This window comes from Sander vitreus, chromosome 16 (genome assembly GCF_031162955.1).
Source record: "Sander vitreus isolate 19-12246 chromosome 16, sanVit1, whole genome shotgun sequence".
Lineage (NCBI taxonomy): Eukaryota > Metazoa > Chordata > Actinopteri > Perciformes > Percidae > Sander > Sander vitreus.
In genome coordinates, this window is record NC_135870.1 from 4926724 (window position 1) to 4945438 (window position 18715).

Consider the following 18715-nt stretch of genomic DNA (forward strand, 5'->3'; position numbering starts at 1 on the left):
ACACTTTAGGCTTAAAGTTTACCCAAGATCGTACATATATAGTATGCTATGTATATAGTATGGTATGTTGAAAAAAGTCATAGTATTGCATGTTGAAAGAAGTTAAAACAAAGTCATAGTCTGGCATGTCGAAAAAAATTATAAAAAAGTCATAGTATAGTATGTCGAAAAAAGTCATAAAAAAAGTCATAGTATAGTATGTCGAAAAAAAGTCATAAAAAAGTCATATATAGTATTTCGAAATAAAGTCAACCAAAAAAATTCATAAAAGTCAGTATAGTTTGACCAAAAAAAGTCATATTTAGTAAGTTATCGAAATAAAGTCATAGTATAGTATGTCGAAAAAAGTCATAAAAAGTCATAGTATAGTACGACCAAAAAAGTCTGAAAAAAGTCAAAGCACGTATGTCGAAAAAGTCACAATACAATATGTCGAAAAAAGGTCATAAAATAATCATAGTATAGTATGTCAAAAAAAGTCATAGTATAGTATGTTTAAAAAAATGAGAAAAAGGTCAAAGTTGAAAAAAGTCAAAGTTGAAAAAAGTCCAAAAAAAGTCATAGTATAACATGTCAAAAAAGGTCATAAAATAATCATAGTATAGTATGTCAAAAAAAGTCATAGTATAGCATGTTGGAAAAAGTGAGAAAAAAGTCATAGTATAGTATGTTTAAAAAAATGAGAAAAAGGTCAAAGTTGAAAAAGGTCAAAGTTGAAAAAAGTCCAAAAAAAGTCATAGTATAGTATGTCAAAAAAGTTATTGTGTAGTATTTGACTTCTTCATTTTGGGTGTGAAACCTCAAAACAAACAGACCATAATCAGGTTGGAAACCATGACCATTGGGGTCATCCAACCAGCACTATATCACACTGAGCCATCTTATCCGACGCCCTCAGCGTTGTTTCGTACCATACTTGACTTCTTCATTTTGGGTTTTAGACCTTAAAATTCAATGATCCTCACTGGGTTTGAATCCACAAGCTTCAATCTTCAGCCACTAGTGCTATCATCCTTATTCATGGTGATGGTGCAGTGGCTACGACACATACCTTTGGCGTGAAAGACCAGGGTTCGTATTCCCACTGTGATACATAAACCAGTGTGTTCCTGAGCAAGACACTTAACTCCTAGTTGCTCCAGAGGTGTGTGACCTCTGACATTTATATAGCAATTGGAAGTTGCTTTGGATGAAAGTGTCAGCTAAATGACATGTAATGTTGTACAGTAACCACCATGTCTACATTTGTGTGCTATAAAAGGTCAAATTTGTGGATGTACTGCATTTCTCTTTAATTTCATGGCTTTCTAGATGATGAACACTTGTGAAATCTCTTAATAATCAAAACTTATCATTATTTGTTATTTTGTCAAACCACTTCATTTCATAAGATGATAGATTTTATAAAATTAAAAACACAAAGACGTCATCCTCTCAAAAAAAGAATTTAATCAAAACAAAATGTAGATTCATTAACAAGTTTATAAAACAGTGATTTAGTTACATAAATAAATTGATCAGTGTATCAAATCTTAGTTTCAACTTCATGAGCATGTTGACATGGTTGTACAATCATTTACCTAACTTAATAAATAAAAAGGGAGAATATTTCTGAACAAAAGGCTACGAACAAGAGACGACACTGAAAAAACGGACGAAATGGAGCTTTTAAAGCACAAAAATACAGTTCAGCTAAAAAAAAAAAAAAAAAAAATTAAAGACACTACAAAAAAAAGTTTGTAGCCAAAGTTGTATTGGCGCATGAGAAAAGTTTGGTAGTTAGAACTCCCATTTGGTTATTTTAAAGCATTAGGACAAGGCAAGAAAGAAGGCTGTTCTTGTGTGAGGAATTCTACAAATGAAATTAAAGAGGAGTACAAATAAAAAAATAAAAATACACAGTCAAGACCGACAGTAAAGAGCAACTTTCTGTCCTGCACAGAGTCGGGATGTCAGAAGAAGAGGCGCCGACATAAAACAAAGCTTTTTGTGACTGAATCACTCGGATGGAGACGAGAAGGCAGATTTCACTTGAATATCGCAGCTGTGTGTTGTCTCTGCTTTGCTTCCACAGTTGTCTCTTTCTCTCGACTCCTACAATCCTCAATACACTTCTGTGTTCAGGAGAATACACACTTTGCATGACCACTTCCCGTCTTGGTTTCTACAGTTCATTACATGTCCGCAGAGCCAAAATCCAGCCAGTCATGTACTTCTGTTTTGAATTGGCCCCTGATGCAATGCAAGGCGAATGTTTTTAAAGTCCTTCTGATATGTTTTTTTTTCTTCTTTTAAAAGTCAAAAAGTACTGCAGCTTCAAGTATTGTGCCTTACATAGAATATTCTGTCATAAATTAGTTAACATATACATTTTTCATTCATTTTTCAATATTCAGACATATACTTTCATATATACAGGACAATAAAATGCTTTTGTTTTCTTTTTTTTCTGCTTATTTTTTTTTTAGAGCAATCCCTGAGAATGTATATTGACAGTTTCCACAAGACAGTTTGTTTTTTGTGTGTTTCTGTGACAGTAAAATAAGCATAGTGAATGTTTGAGACGACACTGCAAAGCCAAAACAAGCAGCTTGAAGATTAAAACAAATATCGAACCCAGTAAAATCAATTTTGATTTCACAGATCAGATGGGCGAGGACTCGGAGGGGGAAAGAGTAAAGCTGGTTCCTTTTAAAAAGAGGAACTTATCACTTCAGATGGAGTTTCTCCATTTGGTTTAAAGCCGTTTGTATTCTTTGAGGCTGTTGAATGTTAGCTGAGGGAAGTAGGAGGAGTGCAATGTGGATATTTTGCCACTGGACAATACAGTATAATATACACAGTGTAAAACTCTTTTCTCTCTCACTTTCATACATATGTAAAGGGAAACATACAAACTTCCACAAATTGACTCCTTCTGCAAACTTAATGGTTTTTATACACATCAATACCAGCTGTTGCTGTTATGGTTTACAGTGTTTTTTCTTCTTCAATTTCAAACTTGTCATTTTTAGGAGAAAATGTACCCTAAAACATATTTCATATCTTATTCCGATCATCCTGGGATGTCCAGTTAGTCTGTGCTCCTGCGTGGGAAGGAAAGGGAGGAAATATTCACTGTGAATGAAAGTCACTTTTTCCACATCACAGTCTTAATTATTCACCTTCAGAAAATTGTCTTCATTATCACATTCAACCCCGCAGTGCCAAATCATAGGAATAAGATTTGCATGAATGTTGTCTTTAGGGTGATTTTCACTTCAAGTTAGAAAGGATGTAAAAAAACAAAAACAACAACCCAAAAGGGCGATTTGGTCGTTTAATCACCCAAATCTCTCTCGAACGAGCATCATGAGTTTCTTCTTGCCCTTGTATATCTGTTTCAGGTTGTCTATGAATTGTGTGAACTGAATGTGTCCGTCATGCGCCATCAGGAACGTCTCTCTGGCTTTACTGAGGAACTCGATGAATTCGCTGTAGTGGCGTGGGCTGATGTGCGTCAGCCTAGAGTGCGTCGTGTTGATGTAGGCCCCGATCGTGGCATCCAGCAGCTGCCTGAGTGGAGCCTTTTCCAGAGGCATCAGCTTCCCAGAGTTCCTGCGACTGTGCAGTGCCACCATGCCCGGCGTCGTTAACGTACACCGCCGCAAAATGTCCGACAAGACGGTGGCACACTTCACGCTCTTCACTACCAAGGGGATGACGGATGCCAGTTCGTTTTTCCCCAGCGAGTGGCTGAGCGCACACGCCCAGAGCACGTCGTTGATCGCTGGGTGTGTGTCTTGGTTGTAGCTGAGGTTCAGGTGAGTCATGGCTAATGTTGCTAGTTTGTACGCCCTCATAGGATAACCGCGGTGCTCCATGTAGCGTGCTATTGTAAACAGCTGCGTGTAGTTCATTCCTGTGGCGGCTGCGTCCAGAACAATCTGATAGGCTGTCTCGAAGGCAATGTGGTCCTTCTCGCAGAGCGTCAGAGCTGAAAGGGCACAGTTTTGGGGGTCCTTCATGGCACACTGCAGGGCCAGGGTGCGGGCGGAGTTGGCCAGGTTCTCCTGCTGATGGCAGTCCAAATGCAGGCGGACGATGGTGCTGTTGGACATGACGGTCGTAGCCACGACGCTGGTGGCTTCGGTCGGGGTGAAGAGGGTGAACCAGCTCTGCATGATGCTGTCCAGCGCAAACACACCTAGATAGAGAGGAAAACACAATGTGATGTGTTTAGGATTTAGAAATTTAGAAGTTTTGGTGTTCCCCAAGGTTCAATAATAGGTCCTCTTTTCTTTAAATTTTACATGCTCTCATTTTGTAATGTTTTACCTAAATATCATGTCCTCTTTCACTCTACGAATGACATGAGTCAGATGAAACACCATAGTTGAATTCTTAAAGCAACACTAAAGAACTTTTCCCACTTCGGTCCCCCTACAGGATGGAAGCGGAATTGTCCATTACATTACATTGTCCAGTTCATTCGAACTACAGATCCGCTACCCGATCTGGCAAACTTGCATAATGTAATGGACAATTCTGCTTCCAACCTGTAGTGGGACCGAAGCGGGAAAAGTTCTCTAGGGTTGCTTTTAAGGATGAGTCGTGACATTTTAGATTTTTAGACTTATTTTATTAAATCTTTTGGGAAAAAAACTAACAACAAGAAGGGCACTCGGAAAGCACAGACCTCCACCAAGGCATGCACTATCTCACAATGTCAATGCAGTGTGAATTTTCCCAGTTGGGAACATTTTTCCCCATTATCAGTTACTGTGGTCCTGCTCTCTGGAACAAGCTGCCTGATGACCTGAGGTCCATCACAACTGTGTCCACATTCAAGAACAAACTCAAAACCTTCTTATTTTCTCAGGCATTTGTTTAATTACAGTGTGTGTGTGTGTGTGTGTGTGTGTGTGTGTGTGTGTGTGTGTGTGTGTGTGATGCTTATCAATTTGTATGGTCGCACTTGTATGTTTTTGTTTGCTTTTGTTGATCGTCTTGTTGTGTTGATGCTTTTATTGTATACTTATTTCTATTCATGCATTGTTTTACTGTGTATGCTTTGTTTAATGTACTAAAACATGATTGCAGCACAAATGCCCTATCTGGCAATGTCAACTAAAGTGAAAAATAATTTGTGTATTCGCCCTGTGATTCAGATCCACTCTGAAATGTAATGGGTTCTTTCTTGGCCCAGGCTACACCCTTCCACCATTTTCATGAAAAGCAGGCCAGTAGTTTTTCCGTAATCCTGCTGACAGACAACAAACAAACCAACAAACAAGCTGAACCGAAAACATAATCTCTTTGGCAGACGTAATTATATAGTTTTTTTTTTTTTTTTTATTAAAGGCTCAGCAATTACAAAATTATTAAGTGTTTCAAAAATTCTAACAAAATAAATATGTCACCTTTTACCTTCGAATTTGATATCCTGTTTCTAATTCTGTGACATTTTATGGCCTGGCCCCACTCTACATCACCAACGGGCATGTTCTCAATAAGCCCATTCAAACTCACAGAAACAGGGACTCCTTGTCACTCCCCTTACATTCACAAGAACTCCTCTGGGAGAAGGGTTTTTCCCCTACAGAGCGAAGTCCCTCTGGACACAGCTTCCTGTCCACTTCAGGGACATTCCGCCACTGGGTTTCGGTATTCAAGTCCAAACACGAGGTCCACTTAATCAGCCAAAAGCCCACAATCTTCCATAATTACTACCCTGCCAGTCATTCCTTCCATCCCGCTGAGATCCCTCCAAAATCCACTTTTAACGACTTGTGAAGTTTGCTGTGGTTCACTAACCCCTCCTCGGCGGTGTGAAATCAAAGACCAACTGCTTCAAAAATAACTAGAGCTGCAAAGATTAATCCATTATTTGTCAACTATTAAATTAATCGGCAACTATTTTGATAATCAATTATAAGGTTTGAGTCATTTTTTATGAAAAAAAAAAAAAAAAGTTTTAAAAAAACCTCTGATTCCATGTGAATATTTTTGTAGTTCCTTCTCTCCTCTGTTACAGTAAACTGAATTGAAAGACATTTGAGGACGTCGTCTTGGGCTGTGGTAAACACTGACCCACATTTTTCACCATTTCTGACATTTTATCGAACAAACAACTAATACATTAATCGGTAAAATAATCAACGGATTAATCGACTATGAAAATAATCGTTAGTTGCAGCCCTAAAAATTGCCAGCGTTAGCATTGTAATATACGAGAGTTAATTAACTTTACATGGGAAAAAAACTAACTCACCAGCTTCAGTAGCACAAGTGACCAGCCATCGCACCATCTCTCTCCTCCGCCAGTTCAAGGTAGACAGCGTCATTCTCATCACCTGCAAGAAACCACAAGGTTAGCTCAGAGTCTGAATGATATTAATTGTTTTTCTGTATGTGTTTCTGCGTACGTGCGTGCGTGCGTGCGTGTGTTATTTACCTGAAGTCCCAGCTCCAGGGAGACTTTGAGCAGCGTGATGTCCGGCAGGCTGTCCATGAGAGTGGCGATTTTGAAGGCATCCTGGGCCAGTTTGAAGATGTGGGACGAGGAGTGGATGTTCTTCTGGATGGACTCTAACACTGTTTCGAGCTTACGAGCATCGCCTGGTGACACAACAAACAAACAAACAAACAAACAGAAGCAAAGTCATTCTCACCTTCCACTGTAGGCTTGAAATTCATCTTTTTGTTTAATATAACCCATTTTATCTGATATTACATATCATTTTTGCAATCCTAGGTTGTACTTCGGTTGCTTGTAACATTTAGTGATGAAAAAACTGGAGTGACAGTGTGGAAAGCTATTTATTACACGGTTTATATATTTATGTGCATAGTTGTCTACAACCTGTTACATGTACATTTACTACATTACTGCAGAACCGGTTAACTGCTGCACTATTTTATATCTTTATGTCTTAGATTCTAAATGTATTGTGCCTTTCATTTCTTTTTTTATACATATGACAGTAAAGAATTTGAACAGTACTTTTGGTAATTTAGCTTCACTCCTACACTCATGCACTTTCAGATATCAGACTCATTTCCCTGTTTAATGACTTTTAGCCATATCAGAGCTGTGATAAGTTACTGCGCATACACAGAAACCTTTATTGTGAAGCAGCGATAGAAAATGTAATGCTCCTGTCATTGGAGTTGGATAAACTTAGAGATGCTATTCTCCAATAAAACAATTAGTCGACACAAGTCACAGTGAGCTGGAAGAAGCTGCACTGGCGCCACGGAGGGAAGCCACATTGCCCAGACAAAGATGAAACAAAGCTGAATTTAAATCTGCAAAATATCTTTAATTAAATAATTGTGTTGGTGCCGCTGATTTTCCGTCATTCTTTGGCTGCTTTGGCCGTGAAAAAAGGTATTAATTGCAGTCTACGTGGTATTAAAAAGGTCTAATTTTATTTTGGGAACAATGAATGGTCGTGGTTGCTCATAGCTCAGCTTGGCTCGCCACTACCCTAAATCAGTACAAGATGGCCAGCTTTTCACCTCCTTGTGGTTGTTTGGAACAGCTGTAAACACTTTTGCCCTCCCATGTGGTTGGACACGTTGTATGAACTAGTTTGTTTTGAGCATACAAATACAAATAGCTGTGCATGTGTGTACCTTTAGCAGCAGTGAGCATGGTGGAGGCCAGTTCACACTGTTGGGTCTCTATGTGGCTGAGAGTGAACCAGCGGGGAAGGCGGTTGGGCACCACTGACACTATATGTTGAGGCCGAGAGAAGTCACCGGAGGGGGCCGTGGACTCCAGGACCGGCAACCTGAGCACAGAGGAGAAAACCACTTTTTATTATTATTAGTTCTTTGTTAGACGTAAACACACAGGAACTGATCTGAAGAACATTTAATGAAGAAGTTATCAGATGTTCCTTTTATAAAATCAATGGATAGTTTTCCTCAGGTGGATCTTCGCCTCAGGCCATGAACACTGACAATACGTTTAAAAATAACAGCTCAATTCCTGTCAGATCTACTTATAGCTGCTGTGAAACCAAATTTTTGTCATTTAATATTACTCCTTTGTAATTTAAGTCGAGAATTTGAAAAAATATAAAGATTTACATGTCATAAAATCAAAAGGGGTTTAATTTGGGCGCGAGCATATAAAGTTTCGTAACACCCGTGGCGGTCAGGGAGGAAACCAACAGCTTGTATTTATTATTCACACATTTTTAAAAAACTCGTTTTCAGCAGCGTTGAATTATTTAGTGAATATTCCAGCAAAAGGAGGTTTTGTCATTAAACAGTGCCCCAGATAGCTTCTAAATCTGCCTCTCTTTTGCCTCTCTGTCTCCATCACACTCGTTCACACACGAACCAGATGAGACTTAAAGGAAGCAGAGGAGCGGAGTTACATTTAAAAGTTGTGTCCAATCCAGGGCAGTCTCTCCCTGCTGCATTCTTTATTTCTGTTCCTCCTCTCATCACTTTGGAGTACGTCCACACTAAGCTGGGAACATCTGTAAACACATCTTTTTTTCTCAATTTCACCCCTTCGTACAGACCTTTTTGCCGTTTTTCTTTCCCAAATACGCTTTCCAGAGTGTGTGTAAATTAATGACTGTCGTGACCGCCCGCCTCTCATAGTGAATCCACTGATACATACATACATTTTCATATCAGTTTAATCATTTAGCGTTATTAGTAGGGTTGGGTATCGTTTGAGCGATACTTTTAAAACGGTGCCGGTGCCTAAATGGTGCTTGAACCGGTGCCTGAACCGAAATATATATATATTTATAATGTATATAATATAAAATATAAAAAAGGAGCACAAAACGACAGTTGGCGACATTAAAGAACGGCTTGTTTATTGCTAAGGTCATATGGTCAAAATTAAATGATTGATTAATTAATGTAATATAACAATAACTTATAACAATGACTTATTTCACCAGTAAATTGCTGTTAAATGACAAAAACTAGCACCAGATGGGAAAAGGGTATTTTACAATAACTATGAATGCACCACAAGGCTGGCGAGTTTCAAGTAAACACACCGTCTGTGTTCAGGGTTCATACGCATTTTAACCAATACTTTTCTATGACTTTTTGGCAAATTTCCATGACTATGTATTCCTGAAAATGTCAGTCGATATTATACAATAAGAATACAAATCTGTGTTAAAGTTTACCCTCAGAGGTTTAACAATAAAATGAATGACAATGTATGTAGTTCATAGTGGGAGTCGTAATATCGCGCCCCGAATAGAACGGTGAGGTTAGGACGACGTGAAATACATTTATTAATCACATATTATTATGCTGTGTTAAAAAAAAAAATCCATGACTTTTCCAAAATTTTCTGGGTCTTTTTTATGTTTCCAAAACCTTTCCAGGCCTGGAATTTGCATTTTTTAAATTCCATAACTTTTCCAGGTTTTTTCGAAACGTATGAACCCTGTGTGTTGTTTTTCCGACAACGGCAGCTGAAGACAGGCTGTTACGTCCCGGTGTTGGAATCCTCTACAGGGAGATACAGTCACACTTTACGTCACTTAACGTAAGCTGTCAGAATTTTAACCATTGGGTTTAATCCAGCTACTAGCTAACGGAAACGTAGCGTCCCGTGCAGCGATGCTTCTGAAAGAAAAAAAAAAAAGTCAGGCTCCGAAATGAGGAACCGAAATTTTCATTCTTACTGGTCTTGTTACTACCGTTTACGTCAGAACTGGTGCCCTATTGGCACCGCGTTTCGGTACCCAACCCTAGTTATTAGCAAGATAATTCTGCTGCCGGTTTTCATAACATCCAACAAGGGCAAGCTTTGAATGGCATGACAAATTTGGGACCCTTTTTGTTTTATTCCTATATGCTTTATTAGGTGTGTAATGTGTTTAGCTGGATATTACTTATTTCATGAACATTTATAATATAAAAGACGGTTAGTCAGATTATTACTGTGGGTTGTACGAGGATTTTTTAACCTTGTTTGGGGATGTTTCACAAGTTTTTGGGAGAAGAATCTCCTTAAAGATACACCTTAAACTGGTCCCTTTCACGGTGTTTCATAGTAACAAACTATCTTTGAGCATAAGAGGAGGAATCTAAACCAAGTACATTTACTAAAGTACTGTACTTAAGTCTTTTTTAAGTCAGGTCTTTTACTTGTAACAGAGTATTTTCACACTGTGGTGTTGCTACTTTTACTGAAGTAAAAGATCAGAGTACTTCTTCCACCTCTGTAAGGGATGAAGATTAAAATAATACATTTGTTACAGTGATCTTAAGAGACAGTACAAGACCTCTATCTCTGTCTTCTCTCTGCAGGTTTCAGCCTTTATGTTAATTTGACTGCATTTAACTTGTCATTAGGTTCGACGATGCTGTTAGATTGCAGTCAAGACTTTTACATTAAAAGTGACCAGGGGGCTTATTCGGACATGACTTTAACATGTTCATCAGATTAAAGTAATGAGGTCTGAAAGGTGGATACACAGCAGCTTTAAACGAGGAAGGGTTTCTACTCACCGCATGGCCCTCAGTGCAATTTTGTATGCCAGTTCGGCGTCATGAGGTAGCAGGGAGGTGAAGAGATACTTGGCAAAAGTGTGCATGGGGACGCTTTCTCTGTAGAGTAACTCCCCCAGACCACTGTAAGGACCAGCTGGAAGAAACACAAAAAAACGGACACGCTACAGTTCAGTCTGTATAGAGTCAACATGAAGAGAGACATCAACAAACAAAGTCAGAGCTGCATCATAGTTCCCATATGACCGCGCAGTGACCTTGTGTGTGAGATTATTTCCCATCCTGACATGTCAACAAAAGTTTGATACCGCTGTTTTAAAAACACACACGGATCTGAACAGTGTGACTCAGCTGTGTATCAGACTGATGATCACTTCGTTTGTTGAACACCACAAACGTACAGAGACTTTTGTCCTGGCGGCCGAGCAGGGACTTCTTGACACATCATGTGAGTGTTAAGGCTTCTAAAACTTGTGTAATGACTTCTTTTTCTCACAATTAGTCACTAGACGCCATTTCAACTTACATATGTTAATCTTGTCCCGAACTAACAAAAACTCCAATACGTTCATAAATAAAACAGACCTTTACAAGCGAAATTAAATAAAAATAAAAAAAAAGGAGCAAAACTCAAAACTTCTTTCTTGAGGCCTATATTTGTTACGGTTGCAAACTCTTGCTCAGAGGCGTCTTCCAGCTACCGTCTAAATATTTCGTAATTTCTGATTTTTTAACTCAAAAATTAGGTATAATCTCCTACAAATCACGATTATTGTCCATGAATTCCAAAAATAAGTGTAAAACATCAAAAGTGTCGAAGAAATTCATTTATTTTTTTACTGTGACCCGGGAGGACAACAAGTGTACGGTCGATGGGAAGACAACACAAGGGCTAACATACTTTTATATGCTTCAATGTTTGAGTCTTACTCACCCTCTAGCAGGGAAGCGGCTTGTTTCCGGAAGATCTTCACCAACGTGTGGTCTAAATCAACTTCTTGAAGCTTGGCCAATAGCTGCTCTTCGTTGCGACACACTTTCTCCTGAGCGTAAAGGCCGTCCGGCATCACCCTCTGCTGCCCTAAACCAATCAGAGCCGTCTCCACGGCCAGTGACACAAATGAGTCTCCCTCCTCCAGGAAACGCTGCGTCGGGAAAACAGGATGCTCCGTCCTCCTACCTGAACCTAGCGGGCCTGAGGGGGAAGCAGAGAGAGTGGGTGAGAGATGACTTAGCAGGGGGGGGGGCGGGGTGAGAGATGTTCCCTTTGGGCCGGGGACTGAGCCGAGTATTGATAAATCTATTGATCTATTTGTTCATTCCGGTGTTCTTTTTCAGAGTGTGTATCCTCCTGAGGATTGTAATCATGTGTTTTAATGGCTTAATGATGTCTTGGCAGACCTCACAGTTCATCCCAGGAGGCTAAACAGTCCCTAATGAATGCGCACACGCACACACACACACACACACACACACACACAAAACTTTTCCAACTTCTTCCCTGCCGAGGCTTTATCACTTCACCTCATTCAGAAGAGAAACAAACTGTAGCCGAGTCCAGAACAATCTCAGTCCTTTGTAGCTCTGTTGAAATTTCGTCTCGCTGAGCTCCCTGCATAATTAATGCATTTTAATTGGAGTGTTTTTCCTGCTGTATTTCTTATTCATGAGCTGTTATTGGAGGATGACTGCAGGCCAATCAGCATGTCTGTGTCATCGCTGCTGATTACAACCTGATGGCCCGCAGCTCTGACAGGAAGTCACAATCACTGCAGTGTAAACGTTTGACGCGCACTCGGGAAAATGCGCGCGTTTGTGTATCCAAGGACAATAACTCAAAACACTGAAGTGGCTTTTTTTTTTGAGTGTTTCCATTTTTTTCTACTTTCTACTTTAATTGCACTACACCTCAGAAGGAAATATTGTACTTCAACTCCAATGTTGGAGCAATTAGATTCAGATTTTATAAGATTAATCTAGTGGTTCCCAACATATTTGGCTTAAAGCTGGGTCTAGTTGGGGCTCCTTGTCAGATATAAATAACAGTTTGAGGCCCCAATAGGTGAAATTATCCAATTTCACAACAGAGCAATGATTACAGAAAAGTAAAAAAAACATATTTGTGTATTTGATTGGTTTCTGCTTCTTTTCTCTCCCTTTAATCACCTAACTGCATATAAAGTAGTTAACGTAGCTCCGCCTGGAGCAGCGACAGCAGTAACATGCTGCTCTAACATTGATGCTTCAGTGTTAATATCTAATAATGTCACAGAGTCAGAGATCAGGAGACATTTTTTCATTTCACAATAAGTACTTTTACGGTTGATAATACTTCTGAATGCAAGACTTTAACTAGTAAAGGAATAAATTCACATGTATTGGTACTTTTACTTATAATAAAAAGGATCTGAGTACTTCTTCCAGCGCTGTGTATCTGTGTATGTACCTGAGAAGTCGAGCAGAGCAGCAGCTCCGTCCTCGCCACCCCTCCCTGTCTCCATTAGGGTGCTGAACAGAGTGCCGATGGGGTCCAGTGGGTGGCCCACCCAACCCTCCAGGTTGGTGACTGACGTTATGCCTTTATGAAGCAGCTCTGCAGTAACACAAACACAAATATATTTATGCTCCTTGAGAGTGACTATCAGGGTTTCTACAGTGTTAACCAAATTGTATTTAAGACTTGAGTGCATATTTAATACTGGTTTCACTGTCATACCGGTGAAACCAGAGCCAATAAGGCTACAATTATTTGTTTAGGTACATGTTGACGACATGTTTTTGTCAGTACTTCCCAGCTGTATAAAACAATAATTCCTTGTAATGTAATTTATCTATTAACGTGACCTGGATCCACAAAAGTGGCAGAAAAATGATGGCAGGAGTAACTTAAAGAAAAGCTTTTATTTTATTTTATATTAATTTCTCCCAACAGCAGGCGATCACATACACTAACAAGTAATAACTAATGTTTCTGTCCACGACAGGCAAGAAAAACCGATGAAAATTAAATTCAAGACTTATAGTAAGCCTTTTCTTTTAGGGAATTCAATGTTTTTTAAGGCTTTTTTTTTTTTTAGACTGTAATATGGTGTTACACTGAAACACTGAGTGTCAGGAGATGAGGCAGAAAATACTATGTGGGCATACTTATATTTAAAAGACAGAGCTAATAAAACATATAACAGGACATCAGAGGAATATAAACACGGATAGGCTTTTCGCAACACAGCGTCACATCAATTTCCATCCGGAGTTTAAATATGTCAACTCACGCAAATATGCGAGGAACGCTGCAAATTCATGTCTTTCCATTGACTTTGTATGTAATCGCGCCCTGGAAATGCCACGTTCTCACTGATGGATTACTGAACTTATTTCTATTCCAGTTTTTAACGGGGAGTAAAATAACAATAATTAAAAAAACGAAATTAAAACATGCTGGTATTGTCCCTTAAACTTTGAGATTTCTAAGGCCACAGAAGCTTTGTATACAAAAAGATTCATGCTTTAATAAGCCTTAAATTTGTTCTGAGCCAAAATACATAATATTAGCAACTGGATGGCAAAGTAAGAAGCATCAGTTAAACGTAGAAAATCGACGCTGAACAAAAGGCTGAAGCAGAAACTGACCTTTTTTGTGAGTGCGGAAGAACTCCAGCTGTTTCTGCTGTTGCCTCCGCATTGTGTTGACTATTGCGATGGCGAGCCGGAGGGCTTCCTTGGGGTAACCGTGTGATCTCAGTGCGTCCACTCGGGCGCATGCAGTCGGAACGTGCTCTGCAACAGAGGAAGAAAGGATATTTTGATGTCTCCCTCTATTTATTTCTTATTCATTCAAATCCCTCTAAACCGCCGCTCTCTCTCACCGTGCCACAGGGGCCACCCTCTGGCGTCGAAGAGGGAGCTGTTGAGGTTGTCATGGTAACAGTAGTTGGTGTAGTGGTCCTCTGTGATGATGTGCTGCAGGTGGGGGTCCTGCCAGTGCAGGTCGCAGGCCTCGATCGCTCGCGTGAACACCGTCCGGTGAGGCCGAGTCAGTGAATCTGAGAGAGACCAACACGAGATGGCAGGTGTTAAAACTGTGAAGAAGGCAGAGATAGTGCGGCAAAGATAGTGCATGAGGTGAAAGAAACAGGTGCATGCTGGGAAGTTAGTTACTGTAGTTTAGCCCCCTGGCTAATAACACAGTCAGCAGTTGCAGCAGCAGTAGCAGTGATTGTGACGAACGCTCACGGAGGCCATTTAAATACTTTTAACCACTCAGACTGCTGCAATTTGCATCAATATTCATTGTCCGTCTCAGAGCCATAACTCAGTCAAACATGAACACGCAGACATGATAAACATATTTGTAGTTTCAGTGAATCTTACGCTTTCCGATGATATCATTACCCCTGATGTCCATCACAAATAAATGTCCATGAAGCCACCTAGTCACAGAAAAAAACTTTTTATAACCAGACCTTGCCTGAGAAAGTGTCAAAGTAATCCAGTGATAGTTGTCTGTACATCCATGGGTACACTGCAAACATGAACTAGTTACTAATAGCTAATTTAGTATACTTTTAATTGTGCCAAAATGTAAACAAACATAGGCTAAAAAACATTATTCCCGTTTACAGCCCCAAAATTATGGGAACTGTAGTTCTAAAAATCTGAAAAAAGTAAACTTTTTTTCCTGTTGCATTTTAATATTTGTTTGACTCAGAATGACTCACAGACAGCAGGATTTAAAAATGTCGATAACACAACAAATGTAGGGCCGTTACGGACAAAACAGCAGCAGTAATAACAGCGTCTGTGTTCTCATTGGAAACCTTTGTATCACCGTCTGATTGAAACGCTCGTGCGTCTGGATTTACTCAGGTTTGATGGGAAAAGCTGCAGGACCTCAACTGTGTTATTAGGCTCATTCTATTAGCCCCACTAAAAAGTTAATAAGGCTCGCAGGCACAGAGATTGATGGAAGGAGACTTAATTCAAAGATAGGGGGAAGATACACGACTTAATAGTGTTAATACAGGAGGAGGATGAGGAGGAGGAGGAGGAGGAGGAGGAGGAGGTGGTGCTGCCATAAAGAGGAGAAAGAAACCTTCAGATATAGGAGAGGATCTGGGAATAAAAAAAATAAAAAAAAGGGAGGCGATGTCTCTTTTTCGGGTGTTATCTCACCTGGGTTGCCTGGAGGGCCCTGGGGCAGAGCGTTGGTCAGATTGGTCAGCTCGCTGCCATGGTTACCGTCCTCCAAGGGGCAGACATCAACGCTGTTCCACCTGCGAAGCTGTCGAAGCCAGAAACCCTTCTGCTCGGGCTTATAGTGGGGGTTCAGCACAATGCACATCCACAGGGCTCCTGCATATACACACAAACACACACACACATACACATCAGGAGATATTACACTCACACTGCAGCAAAACACGCTTGGTAATCATTAGTGCATAACATATTATTCCAAATTTTGTGGCAAAAATATAAATCACATAACAAGCTGCATCATTATCACCTCTTTAAAATAGACGGAAAGTAGAGCTGAAGAACGCAATGTTGAGTTGCCCAGTGCTACTTTGTGCATCTAGTGATTATTTTCCATTATTATTATTATTATTATTATTATATTGATTAATCGTTTGGTCTATAAACTGTCTGAAAAATGTGTCACTTCCAACAATGGTCTCAGTATTGCGAAACAGGTGTGGAAAGGTAGTTAAACATGTTTTAAACACCAGTTTAACCTAAATAACAGGCCATTTTATTATAATATTATATATTGTATGATTACATTGGAGGCGGTTCTGCGAATTGGTTCTGCACACATAATGAGAAGTATAGTTGCGACTAATGATTATTTTCATTATCGATTAATTTGCAGATTATTTTCTTGGACTACAAGTTAAAAAATAAAGACAAATGAAGGTTGTATTTCCTAAAGTCCAAGGTGATGTTTTCAAATGTCTTATTTTGTCTGAAAAAACTGTCCAAAAACCCAAAATAGTTAGTTTACAGTGATACAAAACAGAGAAAAGCAGCCACATCGGAGAAGCAGAAAATGGACAATACTTGGTATTTTTGCTTTATAAAAATACCAAAACAACGAATCAAGCTTTGTCTAAAAACACGAAGACACTGGATACAGATTGGAAAAGGAACACACAAAGAGAAAAGAAGAGGGCACAATGAACACGTCAAAGGATAAATAAGGGATGACACATGACAAAATGAAACAGGAGAAGAAAAGAGAGGAAGTGAAGTGAGAAAAAAAATGGGAGGAGAGGTGAGGGGAGGGAAGGGGGAAGTGAATGCAGGAGGGAGGCTGAGGATGGGGGGATGGGACAGGAGGAGAGAGGCTTTATTCTCCGTCTCTTTGTTAGCGCTGCGTCAAGGACAACAACGAGGAGGGAAAACAGAGCGCCGAGAAAATGATGTCAGACACGAGTGACGAAATGCAGAGCAAGAATCTACAACAGCAGGGAGGTTGTGTGTGGGGGGGACGGGAGGGTATTAATTAAAGAAAAACAAAAACAGGGGGTGCGGGGGGCAATGGTGGGAAATGAGAGGATTGTAATGTCATCCAATACATGTTGCACCACAGTGTTGGTTCTGAGTGAAGCCTGACTTATTGTTATGTCATTTTGCTTTCCATCGCGAGTAAATAAGCAAACGTCATTGTTCTTGTTTTATCATGTACCTGCAACAGAGAGCAAAGGTGCTTCTGCACAGGTAGGGTAATATCTGTGACCAGCAAACGGAACAGGTGCATTTATTTATTTTTATATATATATATATATATGAACGTAATGAAGACTAAAGTTCACAAGCGCAAGTTCTGCCAGGATCTCTTAACCGTATGCCGTTAGCAACAACTGCTCAGGTTAGCGGAATAATCCGTTTTTTCCGCTGTACCGAACTCAAACCAAATCATGACTCCTAAACCACCATATATATATATATATATATATATATATATATATATTTTTTATTTTTTTTGCTTTTTTGGTCTGTTTAAAATAAGGTTTACGGAAGATTTACACCACAAAGATGTGACATCTCCGTTCCCGTCACATTAACAATTTCCAACAGCCCAAGGTGACGTCTTCAAAACTGAAACGGAAACATTTGTATTAGCTGATTTTTTGTTGACCAACTAATAGGTTAATTGCCTAATTGGCATAAATTGACATACAAATAAAGTAAATGCACTTTAAAATTGTATTTAGGTACAACTAAGCCACAAAATAAGCGTGTGTGTGTGTGTGTGTGTGCGTGCGTGTGTTACCTAGTTCGTCCCACAGCTGCCTGTACTTGTCAGTCATGGTGGTTCCCTGTTGCCTCCACAGCGCCAGTCTGGGGTCGCCCATGAACTGCTCTGTGATCAGCGTTAACATGCGAGCTCCATTGGAGTCCCTCATCTTCAGCATCTCTCTCACCTGCAGAGACGTTGGTGGGGGGTTGGGAGGTGCATTGTGGGTAAACGTTGCCGTTCAGCTGCCACAGCGCAGTATGATGGTGTTTGTTGGAAATGATTCAGTTACCTTGCTGAACAGTAAGTTGAGCTGCTTCCCCGAGCCATGGTACCCGCCCTGGGAGAGAAAGAGCTTGACCTGCTCCTGAACCTGCTCCTCGTCCAGATGCCAGCAGTTCTCATCGTCCACGCTGGCGCCCGCCGTCGGATCTGGAGCTCCTGCACCCAACAAAGGAAGTCAGTCATTACAAGAGCTCGATCTCATCAAACTAACTGATGCCGATTTTCATTGATTAGTTTATTTAATATTAGTAGGGCTCGATTAATAAAATCGATCTTTGAGCGCTCTGAAATTGATTAATAAAATCCCCAAATTGATCTTTTATTATCTTCCTTTTCACCATGGATGTATGACCCACCTCAAACTGTTTTGGGGTCTGTTCGTAATGTAAACATCAACCTGGTGCATTATAAAAAATATTTAAGGGTTGCTTCTTGCTTGTAAATTTTACAGCAGAGCATCTCTTTTAAATCCAAAATAAATTGGTATTGTAACTGAGGTTCCCTAACCTAACTGATATCAAATCTGTAATGTAATGGACCCATTTCAGAATCATATACAGTATATCATATTATTGGTTTATAATTATTGATGCATTAATGTGTTCATTGCGGCTGGTAACGGTAGAGATCCTTTTAATTACTTTATATACTGCTGGGGAGCTTGTTTATTCCCCCCATGATCCATTTAGTCTTAATCTATAA

At 39.8% G+C, this 18715-nt stretch overlaps 1 protein-coding gene across 1 annotated transcript in view; it reads right to left on the minus strand.

The window, feature by feature from the left end:
• Positions 1–1429: 1429 nt before the first annotated feature.
• Positions 1430–18715, minus strand: part of LOC144531165 (zinc finger SWIM domain-containing protein 6-like) — a 46772-nt gene continuing 29486 nt past the window's right edge. The window contains exons 3-14 of the mRNA XM_078271140.1: positions 18021–18169; positions 17765–17915; positions 15661–15840; positions 14355–14531; positions 14119–14265; positions 12935–13081; positions 11423–11683; positions 10489–10624; positions 7621–7778; positions 6437–6600; positions 6254–6335; positions 1430–4186 (exon numbers count right to left, since the gene is read on the minus strand). Of these exons, the coding sequence (XP_078127266.1) occupies positions 3324–4186; positions 6254–6335; positions 6437–6600; positions 7621–7778; positions 10489–10624; positions 11423–11683; positions 12935–13081; positions 14119–14265; positions 14355–14531; positions 15661–15840; positions 17765–17915; positions 18021–18169 (2615 nt within the window). The 3' untranslated portion in view covers positions 1430–3323. The remainder of the gene's footprint in view (positions 4187–6253; positions 6336–6436; positions 6601–7620; positions 7779–10488; positions 10625–11422; positions 11684–12934; positions 13082–14118; positions 14266–14354; positions 14532–15660; positions 15841–17764; positions 17916–18020; positions 18170–18715) is intronic.